The sequence below is a fragment of the Anas platyrhynchos genome, chromosome 1 (assembly GCF_047663525.1).
Source record: "Anas platyrhynchos isolate ZD024472 breed Pekin duck chromosome 1, IASCAAS_PekinDuck_T2T, whole genome shotgun sequence".
Classification (NCBI taxonomy): domain Eukaryota; kingdom Metazoa; phylum Chordata; class Aves; order Anseriformes; family Anatidae; genus Anas; species Anas platyrhynchos.
Genome location: NC_092587.1, coordinates 115,852,091 through 115,869,252, shown reverse-complemented (window position 1 = coordinate 115,869,252; position 17,162 = coordinate 115,852,091). Strand labels below are relative to the sequence as shown.

Sequence of the window (17,162 nt, the reverse complement as noted above, 5' to 3'; positions counted from 1 at the left end):
GAAAGCTTTTTCTGAGGTGCTATGGGTGTTATCTTTATTTCCTACACTGTGAACATTTTTTTTTTTTTAGCTGTTGCAGTTTCTTCTCACATCAGCTTGAGAATCACCTTTCTGTTTCTCATTTTATGTGGTATTTTGCCTGTTGTCCTCTTGGTTAATGATTATCTAAACATGTTAGTCAAGAATCACCTTTCTGTTTCTCATTTTATGTGGTATTTTGCCTGTTGTCCTCTTGGTTAATGATTATCTAAACATGTTAGTCAAGGTCTGAGAGCACTGCCTAGCAAATGAAGAAGTTTTCATTGGGGCTAATTTTAAAACTTCCTGTATTCTTTCTTCATATTTTGTCTAAAATCCCACCTGAGACCTGCTTTCATAACCCTTCCTCTCTTCTTCCAGCTTTCAAGAGCAGTCTTTAAACCTTTACTTTTAAACACTCATGAGCTCTATCATGGATTAGCCTCTGTTGTATCTCACTTAAAGTCATTCTGCTTGTGTGTCACCTTGAAATGGAGAGCAGGGCTCTTCCAGTTCCTGTACTATGTAGTCATAGTTAATTCCTGCTAGGATAAATTGAAAATTCTTAAAAATATTACATATTTCAAAACCAACTATTTTCATGACTAAATGTTCCTTCCAAATAGTTGTATTTGTTGGTTGTATCCACCCTCTGCAGAAGAACTAAGTAAGTCTTAGATACTCTTTAGGTGCCCTCTGAACTTGACATCCCTCACATGCTCCTTCTGTCTTGCCAGCTAGTTAGGACTGAGGTGCTCTGGAGATGCTGTATCCACCGGTGACCTGGTTGTCATACTGAGGTTGAGAAGCTCGTTCCTTCAGTGGATAATCTTTGGAGTGAAGTCCACTATACCTGTGTAAAATGCCTTCTGTAAATGTTTATATTATGAAAGAAACATTGCTATTTCTTTGCTTCCTACCATTCAGGTCTTTTAAATGTAGTTATCCTCACCATCTTACTGGGTCTGGCAATAGTTTTGAGTTTTGTTCACTGGTTAGTTCTTGAAAATAGGCTCAAGTGCATCTTTGGATGATGACCAATGATGACCACCATTGGCAGCACTGAGATTCCTACCAGGGAAATAAGAAATTACACAATATGTCTTCTGTATATACCCTTGCAGCTGGGAGTTCTGCTTGATTTCTGCTGTTCTGACTTCTTAATTTTGGTTCTTTCGTTGGGTTTGATAGCTGACTTCTTTTTTTGTTTGCCTCTCAGAAACATAGGCTGCATGTTTGTAGAGCTGAATTCATTAATTCAATGCATCAGATATCTTTGCTCACTTCCTTATTGAATGACTTATCTTCACTGTGTCCCCTCCCAAGGTTAGTTCAGTTAGATATCTCATGTCAGGAAATGACTTGATCAAAAAGACGAAGTGAAATAGGTTGGCTCAGGGAGTATTTTTTGGAGAGAGGAACTTCCAGCTTAATGAGTGAGAAGCAGTGTATTTCTGCTGGAATGAGCTGGGGTTCCCTACAGCAAGGAGCTACACAGAACTGAGTTGTCCTCTCCTAGAGCTTTCTCAGTGTTTTCTTGGTTAAAAGATGGCCATTTGGAAAACTGAGATGAACAGTATGTGTGCAGGCATAATCTCATCGCTACCTAAACTAAATAACTAAATATTCCTCTTTGGTGCTTCCAGTGCTTTTGTGCAATGAGAACACTTAAATAACATTGTGAACACTCTCTTGTTTTAAGGAACAGTGTCAGGTCTTCCCCAGGTTCAGCTCTGCTTTGGAGCTCATGACCACCAACTGCAGGCTTACAATGGTGCAGACAGGTGTCCACCAGCAGCAGTGAGGCTCCGTTATCTTTCCTTTGCTGCGTGTGCACAGCCCGGCTCAAAATGGTGGCACTGGAGGGTGGCTTTGCAGCAGGGACAGTGAGCAAGGAGGGAGAAAGACAAAAACATCAGACCCTGAAATTTAGGGTAAGATTGCAGCAGAGCTGCTAATCCCACTTGAAAGAATGGGCTCGAATCCAATTACAATTTTTTTCCAATCCAATGGGAAAACCATTACGCTGATGACAATCAGATTGGTGCAGCCATGGCAATCTTGAAAGCATTTAGGATATTTTGATTAAATGATATAGTGGGCAAAGACTGAAATTGCTTCTCTAGAGAAAGCCCAGAACAGATAAATTTTTAATTAAAATGAATTAATATGGCATTTTTATTTGGGAAAAAAAACACATGAAAGAGAAAAAATTAAATTGAGGGGTATGAAAAAGGGAAAACACCCCTTTGTTTTCTCTTCTGGCTGATTGTCAACACACTGTTTTAAAAATCCCTTTGCTTCCCTGTGTAATCAAGTTGATTAAAATCCTCTAAAGAAATAAAACAGCTGCACAGACCTTCAGAATCACACTCTCCTCTACTGTGTGTGTATTGTCTTCTTTTCAACAGCTTTGTTTTCAAATTATTCTTTTCCCTTCATTGCCTCTGAAAGCCTATTACTGGATTTATTAAAACAAAGCTGAATAAGCATGCTGAATACAGACACAGTGATTGCCTCAACACATGTTGTTCTTGCAAAGAGTACTGTGCTAGCAGGTCTAAACTGCCGGCTGTCACTGAACTAAAAGCAGAACAAAGAAAAACCCAGCTGAACTAATGAAAGTGTTCACTAAACGAAGACTCCATATTTTGCCCTTCCATCACATGCTGCAGAGCTAAAATAATAATTATCAGGCTGAAGTCAGGCCATGACATTTTCCTTCAACCCAGGCTAGGCTGCAGAATGTTCCTGGGCTGACTCTAGGATGACCTGACACCTTCCCATCACCTCAGGCTGGGACCAGGCAGCTGCTACCTGCTGCTGCTGCAGCTGTGTCCTCCAGAGCATCAGCCTGCCTTGGGGTGTCTCAGAAAGGGGACACACTGCTGCCCTCCCATTCCCTCTTGGGTTTCTTGTGCCTTGCTGCAGGAGGTGGAGGGGATGAGGGGAAGGTAGTGGTCAGGATGGAGGATGTGCAGGGAGCACTGCAGACTCACACTGCACATATGCACACCCCAAATGTGCACTGGACATGTGCACACTGCACATTGTGGCAGTCCACCTGGGCAAGGCAGTGTAGGGGGAGGTGGGTGGCTCACCAAGGAACACTGCTGAGCACGGTGTTAGGGCGAGCTTGGTCCCTGCACCATGCATGACATCTGTGGCATTTCAAAGGTAGCACCTAGCAAAGCAGAGACATCTCTCATCCCAGCCAAGACATTAAGCTTCCTGGGTTTATTTTGAAGATGCAGTCTGGAAGGAAGTGTTGGCCTAATATTGGTGGGACAAGTTTTACTCTTGTCCTGCCTACTGACTTTGAGGTATTTACTTCAGCTCTCTGCAGCTGTGTTTCCTCATCTGGTAAATGAGATTAGTGCAAGATAATCCCTTTGGAAACTACTCAGTGGACTATGAAGGAAAATTCCTGTGTAAGACACTAGATATTTTATTCTCAGTCTGACTTTCTGTCTCATCATGGAGACCAGAAAATCTCAATGCCCTATATAAACTTACACTTAGATCAATAGGACATATCATGTTTACTTTCATAAATAAAGATCTATTAACCATTAAATTCAAATTGTTATCTTTCATAAAAAAAAAATACTGAAAAAATCTGAAACAGTGACAAAGTAACTTTTAAAGTGTTTACAAAGATGAAAATGTAATACCTGCAAGATAAGAGTAAACACAGTCAGCCCTACGCAAACAATGGTGGACTGGACCTCATTGTCTTAGAAGAATCACAAAGACTAGGTTGTTGTTGTTTGTTTGTTTGTTTGTTTGTTTTTATTATTTTTTCCTGTCAAGAATGTGTCCCCCAAACAGTTTTAAATCAGTAAATTCTATGTGCTGTTATACAGATGGAGTGAAATGCTGGCCCCACTGATGCTAATGACAAATCATCCAATGAAGTCAGTGGGGTCAGAGTTTTACCCTGAGACTCTCTTTATTTAAAAATAACTCATATTTCTGACATTTTTATATACACTTACATAACATAGACTTGCAGACTTCCTGTGCTGTGCCTATATATATTATCTTTTATAGCAGTGCCCTTGTACTAATGCTTTGTAAAATCTTTTCATGATTTACAGCACTAAAGAAAAGATTTTCTAATTTCTCTTCATCATACTATTCCGAGGTCACACTGTATGGTGCTCTTCCCTCTCCAGTCCAAACAACTGAAACCCCACTCTAGCAGAATGACATGCAAGCATATGCTTTGATTTTAAATGTCTAATCAAGAGCAGCCACAAAGTATACCAGTGTCTTTAAAATACAGTGACACTGCATTGTTTTGCAGCATTGACCTACAAAGGCAGCGTATTTTCCTTTAAAATATCATGATATGATATAAATTGGTTAATTTATAGGCCTGTTAAATGTGCTTGGGAGACAAAAAGGGTGCAGAAAAGTAGGAGGTAGTGACAGAATTATAGATCCCTTAGAACCATCAGACAGCCCATCCAGTCTCCTGGTAATGCATCAAGCTCCAGTCAATGCGGTGCTTAGCCCCCATCCAGGTACTGAGCTGCAAAACCCATGTACACATGTCCCAGTGCCCAGTCACGAAGGCCAATGGGGCTCCTGCACTCCCATTTTTCTCCCAGCAGGAATGATCCGGCAAGTTTGTGTACCATTTCCCAGCGCTGGTGGGTCAGCTACTTCTTCTGCAAGAGTGATATTTTGATATTTTTAATCACATGCTGTGACATATATTTATTTTCCATATTTGTTGTATGAGATTTTTGTTGCTGGTGGTTTTACACAAATACTTTCCTAGTGTTGAAGCAAGGGAATGTGACATCATATTTTTTCAGGTTCCTGTACCAAAATCTCTGCTACTCACATTTCAGAAGGGCACTATACATTGGCCATGCAAAACAACCAACACTATCATTATTCAAAGAAGTGTTGATATCCTGAGTAAATTTTGTGATGGAATTTAAAAACAAACAAACAAACAAACAAACGAACAACACTTTAAATTCCCTTTTTAAATCCCCAGGCTTTTTAAAACAGGTCACTTTTTACCAGTTCAAAACCTAGATAGGGATGTGATAAATTTTTTAGGTACATTTTTGAAAATATGCATTTAGGTTCACACCCACAATTAATATATGCATCTGTGTATTTGTATAACCTTGTACATAAGGCTCTTTCAGCTGTGATGTTTATGGATGATTAAAATTATATCATTATATCTGTTTCTTTGATGACAAATTAGTGTAACACATTATCTTGAGTCTCAGTAACTTCCAGCTTTGATGTTATATTTAATAAAACATGGTGCTGTGTTGGAGAGTCCCTAGGGAATCTTTAATTTCTTTTCTTTTTTAAAATATATATTACATTTTAAATGGGATTAAATTGTCTGATCAGTGAGGCAAGCTCTTGCTGTAGTAGATAAACCCTGAATTCCTCAGGGCGATTTTTAAAGCCTCTTTCCAAGACACAGGCAAGCTCAGCAAACCCCGCGAGAGTTGAGCAAAATATTTCCCTCATTCTGAGGCTGGTTTCACGCTCCCACCCCAACATTTGCTCGGCTCATTCATCTCTTTCCATGCAAACCTGAATGTTATGTTCACAGGTAGCTCTTCTCTCACTCCTTGTTATGATTCAGAGGCTTCACATTGGAGCAGTTCTGCTGCCTTCCCCTCTGCACCATCCAGCCCTCATCCACAGTAGCTTGTCCTATGTCTATTTTAATTGCCTCCAGCGGATTAGCAGGGGCAAGTGGAACTTAATAAACTCTGACTGGAGATGGCCCTGCTTTTGCTGTCAAAAAATAACAGTAGCTTTGAGAACCTGGGGCCATGTCATTATGCTCTTTATTAGATTTTATAAAGACTATATATTACAGAAGTAACATTGTAGATTTGGGCAGTTACAGGACAAGCAGATTCTGTCATAGTGCGTGCATACGAAAATTCTTCATCACTTTGGCTTTTATTGGCTAACACAATTGTCTTTGAAATAGTCTGTTAATTTATTATGCAAGAAGGAAAATTAGGAAGTACAATAGACTCACCAGAGAAATAAAAATCCAGATTAAAAAGACACAAACACAAAAGACCTTTTAACTCACTATGGTTTTGTCTCGAGTCGTCAGGTTTTTAATATTTATTTGGAGACAGACATATATATTACATTGCTGTAAGACAGACTTCTATGCTGTAATTTGTGAATAATACTCAGGAAAAAGTTACACATAAAACCACCTGATTATTTCATAAATGTTTCAAACATTTAGTGTCATGATAGAATTCTTATCTGAAGAATGCTGAAGTCCCTGTGCACAATGCTTAAGGCAGAACTTTATAATGCAGCTGTTTTTTTCTTCTTTTCATCCTTCAGCATCAGGCCAAAGCCTGGACATCATTGACATACCAAAGTGGTTTACACAGGTAAGTAGCACAGTTGCCTTTTCAAAGAGCTACTCGTGTAAAGCTACCCTTTCACAACAGGATCAGCAGAAATACTCACAGTGTACAAGGTGGTATTACAGCTTTCTCAGTCTCAGGGGAATAAAAATAAAATAAAATAAATTTAAAAAAAAGGCTTGCATAGTTTCAGAATCAGAAGAAGGGGGCATGGGACAAGAGTAGAGGTTTTTTCTCTATGACTACACAGTAGAGAAAGTCTCTTCAAATTCACACAGGCAATTTTTTTATTTTTTTTTTCATAGCAGATCTTTCCCCTTCAGACCACTGGAAGATAAGATTACTGACCCAACAGAAAGAAACATTTTACAACGTGCTTAAGGCAAAAATAGTGTTGCAATAATTACTGGCAAATAAAAAAAAAAATCAATATAAAAGTTCTAGGAGAAAAACATATATGACGAAGGATCTGTTTGCATAGAGGCAGTAAGTGAACCTGGTAGTAATACAGCAAGACATAGGTAGCAGAGACCTGGGAGGCAAACAAAGCAGGGCCAGGGAACCTGTTAAAATAGAGGCAATGTGAGGAGACCTCACACATCATCACCTTTTTTCTAGCTATCTTAGGTGACCAGATTTTATGAATGTGCTTATTATTTACCTTCTGCTTTGTTTTCCAGCTGGCACCTAAATAGCTGATTCCAAAGTGAACTGTAAATTGCGCAGTCTGCTTTTTGGTCGGTTGGATGTAAGAAGCATCCAACTTCAGGTGAGGTGGCTCCTTGAGGAGGCTCCTTGTGCTAACACAAAGCTCTGCATGCTGCTGTATGCAAGACCTAAACCCAAGGCAGCAAACACCTGAGTCAACAGCAAGATAGCCCAGACCTGGACACTACTGATGAACATGCATGTCAGCAGCAAGGAATTCTGGCTTTCTTGGCAGTACACAGGCCTCTTCAACTTCTAAAAGCAGAGTCCAAAATCTGGCCATGCCCTCTCTTTCTTCCTTTTAGTGAATTGTTGTCAAGCACCTCCCTGCAATTCCCCTGGCCCAGGACCCATCCCTCTGTCCTCTGTAGGAGATGGGTGCCTGCCCTAGCAAGGATGAGATTGTTTTGTAGTGGTAGCTGTGCTATTGGGAATATCCAGTTCAAAAGTCTTTGGTATTAAGCATGAAAGCCCTGAGCCTAGCAAGAGTGAAATAAGGCATTTTAGAAGAAATCACTATGCAGTACAGAGTTAGAACCCCCCAAAAATACAAAATGACAGGATCTGTCCCACTGGAAAAGAGCCATGAGAGAGAAATTCTTTCAAATGCATCTCTGACCCAAGAGATAAAAATAGAAAACTCCAAGCAGACTGTTGTGAAAATATTCTTGCCTAAGCCAGTAATTTAGGAAGTTTAGATAAGTGTTTGAGTCGCTGTTCTGACTTCTTTGAGGACAATGACCGTTTTGGTACTACCTTTAATGAGGCCAGGATTTCACCCCTGAACTTTGTGCTGTTGATCGAATGCAGCCAACATCAAGTTGTCTCAGTACTTTTATGAGAACAGGAATCAGGACAGCACTCAATTTGCTAAGAAACTTTCCCATTAGTAGGCAAACCCTGTGGCTTTGCTCAAGAGCCATTCCTACTTGTCTAAGGAAAGTTCTTATGAAAATACTGTTATCTAAATAGTTTGTGTGAAAAATATCAACAGGAAAAAAAATGGTAGTATCAACTCAAAAAATAAACTATGTTCCATAGAACTAAGAGCTGGCTCAAAGGAAGAAAACTGCATTTGCTCTTATGAAAAAAAAAATGATTTTCTTCAGGGGAAAATTAAAAGTAGAAAATCCTAGCCCCTAAAATATATATATTTTTTTGGATTATGGCAATGATGACTTAAGTTTAGGAACTCAACTTCCTTCACTCTGAAAGGTAGTTTGAGGATTTATTTTCTTTTATGAAGTATGTTTCTATAATGTATCCTTTCTTTATAAAGACATAGGAAACTAATACCATTTGCAAAAACTTAGCTTCAGTTGAACCTTCATCCACCTTGACTATTAGAAAATATTTGATCAATCCTTGTAAAAAATTTATCGTACTAATATTTATATACTGATAAAATAAAAATTAAACAAATTAATAGAAGAATCTATATTTTTTTGTATATATATATATAAGTATATACAGAGATGTATAGATTTGCAGTAATTAAATCAATGTAAAGAATCTCTCTCTCAATTTAAAATGATTCCACAATCCAAAAATGAATTAATGTACAGGGTATAAATAAATACCAGTTAAATATGTATCTTTCTGTTAGGGAAGAAAGGGCTATCTTAGTTTTCTTCCCCCTTAATAATTTTCTGTTAAATATTTTCTGCTACTAAATTTTATTTTATTTTTATTTAATATTGTTAGAAACCAGATAAAAAACTCAACTGGCCTGTGCATATGCTGTATTTAATAGTCCTCTACTTCTAAACTTGTCTTTTGACCCAGACAACTCAAATGCTGCTGGCACTCTGTTTTTCAATCACAGATTCTTCTTTCCTTAAAACTACAGGTAATCTTGCCCTGTTTGGAGCATGAGGACAAACGTACACTACTTATATTCTTCTGTAAATCACAGACACTAACACATACTAAAATTAAAATTGGTGTAGTATTTCAGGCTTAAAAATAAATGGAGGTGAAACCATCTTCAGCACAGCGTAAAATTCAGCCCATGAAAAAAAAAACTGCCCCCCAAAAAACTGCCCACACTTTAAACAGGAATAAGTGCTGTAATAAATCTGGATATCATGGTGCTGGGAAATCCCTCTGCAAGCCTCTGTTTTTTCACCATACATTGATTTTTGTCATAAGCTGTTCTAAAATTAGAAAAGGACAGGATCTGACAAGTATCCTTTCTATTTAGTCCTAGCAGATGGAAACCATGAGGTGCTTTCTCAGCTTGAAGCTGTTCCAAAACCTAAGGCACTAATCTGACATATTAAACCTAATTTATATAAAGTCTTGTGCCTTTACATCATGCAACATCATTTATGGCGTGCTGGGCAGTGACAGTTTAAGTTATGAAAATGCTGTATCACACAGCAGATCAGAGCTGGTTTTATAGCAGGTCTCATGAATTTCTTCATCCAAAAAGAACAAATTTCGTATGGGAACATTCTGCATAGCACCCCTGCAGAGCAATAGATTAAAACTGGATTTTAGCATTTACCTCTTGCTCATATATAAATCAGGAATTAGAATTGATAATGGCAATTATCCATCAATGGCAATGCAACTGCAGATGAACAGGAGGAGTTTTATAGATAAAAGGAGTGTCCATATAGTTCATCCATATGGATGCGTTTGAAGTAACACCTCTCCAGATTGCAGAACATTATTCTGAAACTCTAGTGGGGGGCATGAGCTCAGGTGCAGCAGTTCACATTGCAGACCCCTGTTGACAAAAGACCTGGATAGGATGTCTACCACAGCCGGCAGGATTCTGCCCCTCGGTTCATATTCGTATTTACTGGGCAGCTGAAAGCTTTACGGAACTCTTCAAAGTTGCTCATGGCACCAATAACTCTGCAAAGAGAAAAGAAAAATTCTCAGCAGGCAAGTTATCTTCTATTAAACATCATGGACCTGCGAGTGTTTCAACATGTTCACTTCGGGTTGAATTTTCAGGCTTCCCTTTTCATTTCTCCAGAAATAAAAAGAAAAGGTTCAGGAGAAGCACTCCCATTTAAAGCTAATGTAAAGACAATCTTGTTTCATTCAGTGCTTTGAGAAACATCTTACTTTGCTAGAAACTCTACCAAAAACAATTGCTTTTTTGGCAGGTCCCATGGCATTTAGAATGATTTTCCAATCTGAGCCTTGGCAGGAAAGGTGGGGGGAGATCAGCAGTAGCCTTGTGTGGTGGAACCCTTCTTCCAGCAGCTGCCAAACTGCTGCAGCCCAGCACACAGCAGCGTGTAAGTACACATGGGGGTTGTGCTGGAAGTGGTTCAATTTGGCTCATGCCAGCCAGCTTGTAACAACACTCCCTACCCCCCCAGCCTGAAGCCGGGGTGGCAGACAGAGCCTCTCTTATCAGCCAGCTCAACCCTGGACCTCCCAGCCCTTCTGATATTTTGGAAATCCATTTTCTGGAGCTTCTGATCTGACCAACAACGAGGCTCTCTTGCTTCCACCCCATATGGCATGACAGTGAAAGAGCAGCAGTTCTCCTCCTCACAGAAGCTAGACAATGGGCCTGAATCCTAGACCAGCACCTTCAGGTATACGGGAAGAGCTCTTTGTGTTTCTTCTTCCATATCTGTATTATTTCATGCTGTCAGAAATGATTATTTTACCATTGCTAGATTGGAATTGTGTTGTTTGCAGATTTTTCCTATGCTTTTAAGCTCCTTGGAGTTTACTAACCTGAAATTTGAAATGGTATTAAAGTAAACAGCAGCCTGAGTTAGAAGCAGAAAAGTATCTACTGAGATATTAATTGTTTGCCTTTCTGCTCTCCTTCTTATGCAGTGGGAAGACATTTTTCTCCATTGCAGGCAATCAGTTTCTCAGCATAGCTCAGCATGGTAGAAAACATTCTTATTACATTGATTAGACTTTCTGTGGGTAAGAGAATTTGCAGTCAGCTGGTTCAAAAATATCTAAAGGTCAGTTTTGTAGGGAGAATTACGAAATGTCGTTGGGCTTCAAATAAGATATACAGCTTTACTGTATAAACATTAAAAATACCTACTCAGGTGCTGGAACAGAAAGAGCTGGTCATGCTGGATTGCTACTGACATTGGCAGTCATTCTGCCTGCCTCATTCGGGAGTTCACTTTGAAACTGGCATTCAAAATATGTGAACTCCCATGCTAATATGGAAGATCTGCCATCTAAAAAATAAATAAAACCAGAATCTAGTCAGCAAAAGATCACAGAATCACAGAATTTCTAGGTTGGAAGAGACCTCTTTATGCGTCCATTAATGTGACTTTTCTATGCACGGTTTGACATTGCTATGTTAACTGTGGAATCAGAATCGGCCTTCTGGGTTTCAAACCACTGACCTACAGCAGAGACACCTTCCCCTGAATGGGTCACCCTGGGCTCTGACTGTCAATAGAAAGGTGTACTTGCAGAGTTGAAGTAATCTAGCTTCTAGCTTATTTATTTACAGAACGATAAGATATGCATTCAAAATGCCTATTCTTTTTCGACTGAGAAGAGAACTGGGGGTGACTAGCTCAGATGCACACACCTATGCGCAAGATGTGTGTTTTTCATTTTTATTATTTTTATTTTATTTTATTATTACTATTACTTTTTGTAATTACTTAGGAAAGGCTGTTTGGGATGTCTGGATAGCAAGTACTGTCATTTTGGAAAGTAGCTATATTGCTGCTATAATCATAATGGGTTTTGGACATAAATGAAGCAAAGCTGGGAGAAACAGATCATATTGTTCCAGTTGATACAACATGGAAGAAGAGACAAACCAAAATTTCTCTTAAGTTCTGAAACTGAAGATTGTTCTGGCTATCTCACATAAAAAGTAAGATAAAGATTTGTCTATATTTTCTAGACTCAAAATTCATCTAATATTCTCTGTAATTATCTTCCATGACCTGACTCCTTCAGCTAAATAAGAGTTTTTCCTTGTGAATGCATTATTCTTAGGTTTCTCTGCACATTTTGTGTTTTTCACCAGCTAATAGAAATGTAGCAATGTGATGTTTTCATATATAGAGAAAGGTAAATAAATCTGAGGATTTTAAAGCCAAGAAATGGTTGTTTTTATCAAAATCTGACATGTAGGAGTTATAAAAAATATCACTCTGTAGGCTGAGGCTCAGCTGGATACTACAGTCTTCATTGTCATGAAGTATTTTTCGATTGTTAAAAGGCATGTAAATTTGTATATCATAGTTGTTTTATTCAAGCTGGTGTGGCAAGTATTGCTAAGGTATGCTACTGCAAGTTTAAGTGCAGAGTGCAGAAATCTGCCAAGACCGGGCAAACTGATCTGTATTGTTAGCTTACATTAAATTTGTGCTATAATCTTTCCAGCTCCATTATTTCTTAACTCATTCTGGTTATAAGTACCTGTAGGTGTGGTATGCATACTGTGTTTATATGTCCAGTTTTGGTATGGCTATGTCCAGGGAATATGTCAGAGTACCCGTACCCTTTGGTCCATGAAACAACCTCACAGCTCCCCTGTGAAGGCAGTGTTGCTATTTTTCCTTTATCAAGAGAGATAGATATGAGGCATAAATCCTAAATTTAGCCAAGGAAAATCCCATCTTCCTCTTTAGTCAATAGAAAGTGGTAGGAAACTCCATAAGATAACCTGACTGAGGGCAAATACACAATTCTTGGTGAAGTAAATGCAAATGACATGAATCCCAGAAGAAACAAATTGCCCTTGGTCATGCAGACTCTGTGGATATACAAAGAAATAAACACTGGCTTCCTAATTCTTACATAGTCTTTAAACATTCTTCATTTTCCAGTCTCTCCTTCTTGATTGTCAATGGTTATGAGAGCCTGGCACAGGCCTCTTCAGCAAAGAGGTTGACATGCTGTTATGGTTGGACTACCACAGCTCATTTAAGAATTATGTCTTGGAGGTCAACTAGAGAGTTCAGTCTTGAATTGAAACTATGTGGCATGTTTTGCTTTGCTTTTCTACCTGTTCACTATTAGTATAATTCAAGGCACTCTCTTTAAAGCTTAAATGAACTCAGGGAGTTTGAATCAAGGACCCTCCTAATACTCATTGTTTTCTAAACTAGATTGTCATAGGAAAAAAATAAATAAAGATAGATTAAACATTTCATATACTCAGGTCTTGATTATAGAACATCACAAGAATCACAGCATGTTCTTGTTCAACTGCTTTTGAGGGTAGATGCAAGTCCCTCATTTTTACAGAAGAGCATTTGTAACAGCAGAATATAAGCTAATAAAAACACTTGACTTTGAATATAGGCCAAAACCATAGGCCAATTTTGTGTTTCTTAATTTCTCTTAACATGCTAAATTTCTGCTCTTGTCTGCTGCAGTGATGATTCTGCATGTAAGTAAATATATTATTTATACTACCTGAACATAGGAGGGCTGTGAGCTCCAGCATATATTTGTTCTCTTGCAGATTCTGATCTAAAGGAGTTGCATCTTACCTAATAAAAGATAAAAAGAAATAGGCATATCATTTGGAATGACTTTGCAAGTTAAAGCAGAATGTAACATCACAGTTCTTAAGATGCTTGTTACTTATAGAATGTACAAAATGGAAAGACACCACTAATTCATATTTGATTTCACCTTTGCTAGCTTGCAGCATTCTCCTGATATATTCTCCTGTTTTTTGAAATCCCGTAATGGACCCAGTCCCCACCTGCTGTTTTTCTCCACCCACTCATTCCCTTCATCTAATCATAGTCACTTTACCAGTTCTTTTTTTTTTTTGATATACTCTATAATTGAAGTTTGCTTTTCAGCTTATGCTGGAGCATCTCACACCTTAATAATTACCAAGGATATTTCTTGGTCTCAAAGCTATGTAATGTTTAAAAGGTACATATAATGATGTTTCCCATCTCTAGAATTGCAGCTGTATTACCTTACATTTGTTCCACATTGGAAAGGCAGTTTCTTTTGAAATGAAACATTTTTCAAGTTTCCATTAGTGTTCCCCAATTCACTATTCCTAATACAATGCTTGGCCCAATTTTAACTGACCACAAAACAGAGTAGAGAATATTTGCATAACTGAGTAATCCATTTTATGCTGTATCCATTGCATGAAAAAACTCAATCTGTCAGTCCTTACCTTACCTAAGCCCGTGTTGAATATTTTCTATCAAAATCCTTTAAGCCAGACCACATATAGGATATATGTGCTTCAGTATAAACTACCAAAATTCAATCTTTTCACCAGTTAATATTGTCAAACTTAAGTGGTCATAGGTCTGTACACTACTACCTGTGGCAGAGAAGTGCCAGGGTAGGTTTAAAACCAACATTGGTTGCACCGGGTCCTGTTTCTTCAGTTTTCAATGATTCATGCCTTCAGGTGGCTGATGCAATTTTATAGCTCAACTTTTACTCCTCGTATAGGGAGTTTGCCCAGTTATTTTATACAAATAAATCATTTCTGATGTTCTCCCTTGTTTTTACAAAAACTCACATCTTCTTTCAAAGTTTTACTACAATGTGTCCAATGTACAGCAAACAAAGGTAAGAAAAAAATAAGCAAAGATTTTCTTCACCACTGCTTAGTTTCACTGAACAATGTGCTCAGTAACAAATGGTGGTGGTATATCTGCAACAAGAGTTTGTGGTGGATAAACTGCTGGTGGAAAATAGTCATAAAATTCTGCACACTTTAAGCACCAGAAAACTGGGATGCTAACATAGAAAGAGGTTATAGAATCAATATGTGAAAGACAAGTTTTGCAGAGGATGGAAGCAGCAAGAAGAAAGAAAGCTGCTGTGAAAGCACTGTGCAAAAAGAAAAAAATAGTAGTCTTGTGAAAATAAGTCTCTGTTTATATCATTAAAAGTATGGATTTGGTTGCTATAGATTGTTGAAACAAAGCAGCCTCATCTCTGCACTGTACCTTGTGCAGGTCAATAGATGGAGACTCAAAACATATTTGTATTACTCACATGGGCATAACTCAGAAAGAAAAGCTGGTTGTGTGTGAAGTCAAGGCCTGGCAGTAAAGGTTCTTCTTCTCCTCCTCTCTTTTCTCTAATCCATCTCCGGTATGCCTAATAAGAAAGAGATACAAAGTGTCTTTCAGTGACATGGAACCTAAACACAACTATCTTTCTCTTTCTCACTCTCTTTTTTTAGTAATACCACATTCCAGATATTTTTCATATACTTACTCTGAAAGCCTCTCGCAAACCTCCATTATCTGCAATGTTTTCTGCCAAAGTCCTCTTGCCATTCACCTGGCAGAATGAAAGAACTTCAGTCATTTGACCAGTTTCTGAGCTTCCTTCTTGATCAATTTCAAGGGACGGGGAAAAAAATAAAGGAAGGCAAGGACAACCTCATCCAATTTCAGCCATCGTATCTCTGGTTAAGAAAACTGGTTTTCAATGTGAAAACTGTCAGTAAACAATCCTCTGTTATGAGTTATCCTGGCTCTTTGCCTAGATCTCTGTAGCACAAAATGTAGTAGATAAAATGCACTCAAAAATCCTGTCCCTGATCTTTGATCTGAGAATCAATAATTTTCCCCTGAAGATTGTTTTTCTCTGGTTACATGTGAGATCCAGTAGCCCCCTTCATAAACTTTTATCCAATAGGTTATATTTGTTTCTCTACATAACTTTTTATGTACTCCTGGGATGCTAAAGTGACTTTCAAGTCAAAACATAAAAGAGCATAATTAAAACTAGCCATCAGAGACAGAACTGAAATTTATAGTATATTCAGTGCTCTAAAAATATCTGTGAAGGAGATTCATGTTGCTTTTCCCCAATATTGATTACAAGAGTAAGAGTGATGGAAACAAGAATATGTTGTGAGAAGCAGTGCTATCAGAACTTTCTGAAAAAGCCAGTCTTCTGGTATTACAAAGTGCAATATCATCATGGAAAAATCCTCATTTCTGCAAGTGCAGCATTATCTCTGATCACCCAGCTGACACGGTCTTAGTGCTACCAGACAGTATTTGTAATTAAGTAGTTTTACTCTCTATTGTGCCTAAAATGAACAATGTCTTTACACATTTTTGAGCACAGTTTTGAGCTGAGCTCTGAAGATCAATGCTGACTTAAAATTCTTCCAATGCCATGCTCTCCCATGCCATGCATAGGAGGGGCTGGGTTCAGGACCCACTTTATTTTCAGGTTGGTATAAAAGGAAAAAATGGTGTAGAAAAGGTAAAAGGGCTCAGAAGATACACAGGCACATGCATTCAGTCCCACCACTCAGTGTAGATAAGCACCCGGGTCAGACACAGGGCATCTTGCTTGACACTTGGCAAGGGCGTAACAAGGAGAAATGGGAGCAGTAGAGGAAAGAGCAGACCCTTTCCTACCTGCCCTTCCTCCCCTCAGAAGGCCAGAGATGGAGATAGGAGGGAGGTTGTCAGGAGAAAAGTTGCTGGGACACCAGGGAACATCCATATGTATTAAATCCTCACACATTTTACTTGTGGTTACCTTGTGAAGTAGACTGATTTAGAGAATGAAATGAGAGTAAGCTTGCAGTGGCATGTGAGCCACAGGTCATTTTAATAAGTGGAAGAAGTCCTTCTGCTGATCTCAGGAAGCTCTGGGTCAGGTATCTGAGACTAGTGGGTGCAGACAGGTCATGACAGGGCTCAGAGACCACGATAAGCCCTTTATTTGATCAGTTGAATTTATGCAATTACTGCACTCTGAAGCTATTTCTATATCCACTTTTTCTTTCATTACCTTGCTTTTCTGTAGATATTTTTATTGTAAACTAAATGAGAAAGAGGAAGAGTAAATAGGTTTCTTGATCCGTGTAAAATATTCGTACAGGAGTAAAAAAAACAAAAACCTGCAGAATGTATGAATATTGATGTAAATGACAGCAGAAGAAAAAGCTCTTTGCATGCATAGCTCTTCATACAGAAGCGATGAAATACATCAGAAAATACTATGATTATTCTTCTATCCTCTAAATAGTACTTTAGGTTATCCCACAGAAATAGAAGGAAAAAGCCTCACATTACAAGGCTGTGGATAACAGGATCTCTTCATAAGCCCACC

At 38.4% G+C, this 17,162-nt stretch overlaps 1 protein-coding gene across 1 annotated transcript in view; it reads right to left on the bottom strand.

The window, feature by feature from the left end:
• Positions 1-5,837: 5,837 nt before the first annotated feature.
• Positions 5,838-17,162, bottom strand: part of PHEX (phosphate regulating endopeptidase X-linked) — a 102,661-nt gene continuing 91,336 nt past the window's right edge. The window contains exons 19-22 of the mRNA XM_038169196.2: positions 15,300-15,365; positions 15,075-15,179; positions 13,506-13,582; positions 5,838-9,980 (exon numbers count right to left, since the gene is read on the bottom strand). Of these exons, the coding sequence (XP_038025124.2) occupies positions 9,878-9,980; positions 13,506-13,582; positions 15,075-15,179; positions 15,300-15,365 (351 nt within the window). The 3' untranslated portion in view covers positions 5,838-9,877. The remainder of the gene's footprint in view (positions 9,981-13,505; positions 13,583-15,074; positions 15,180-15,299; positions 15,366-17,162) is intronic.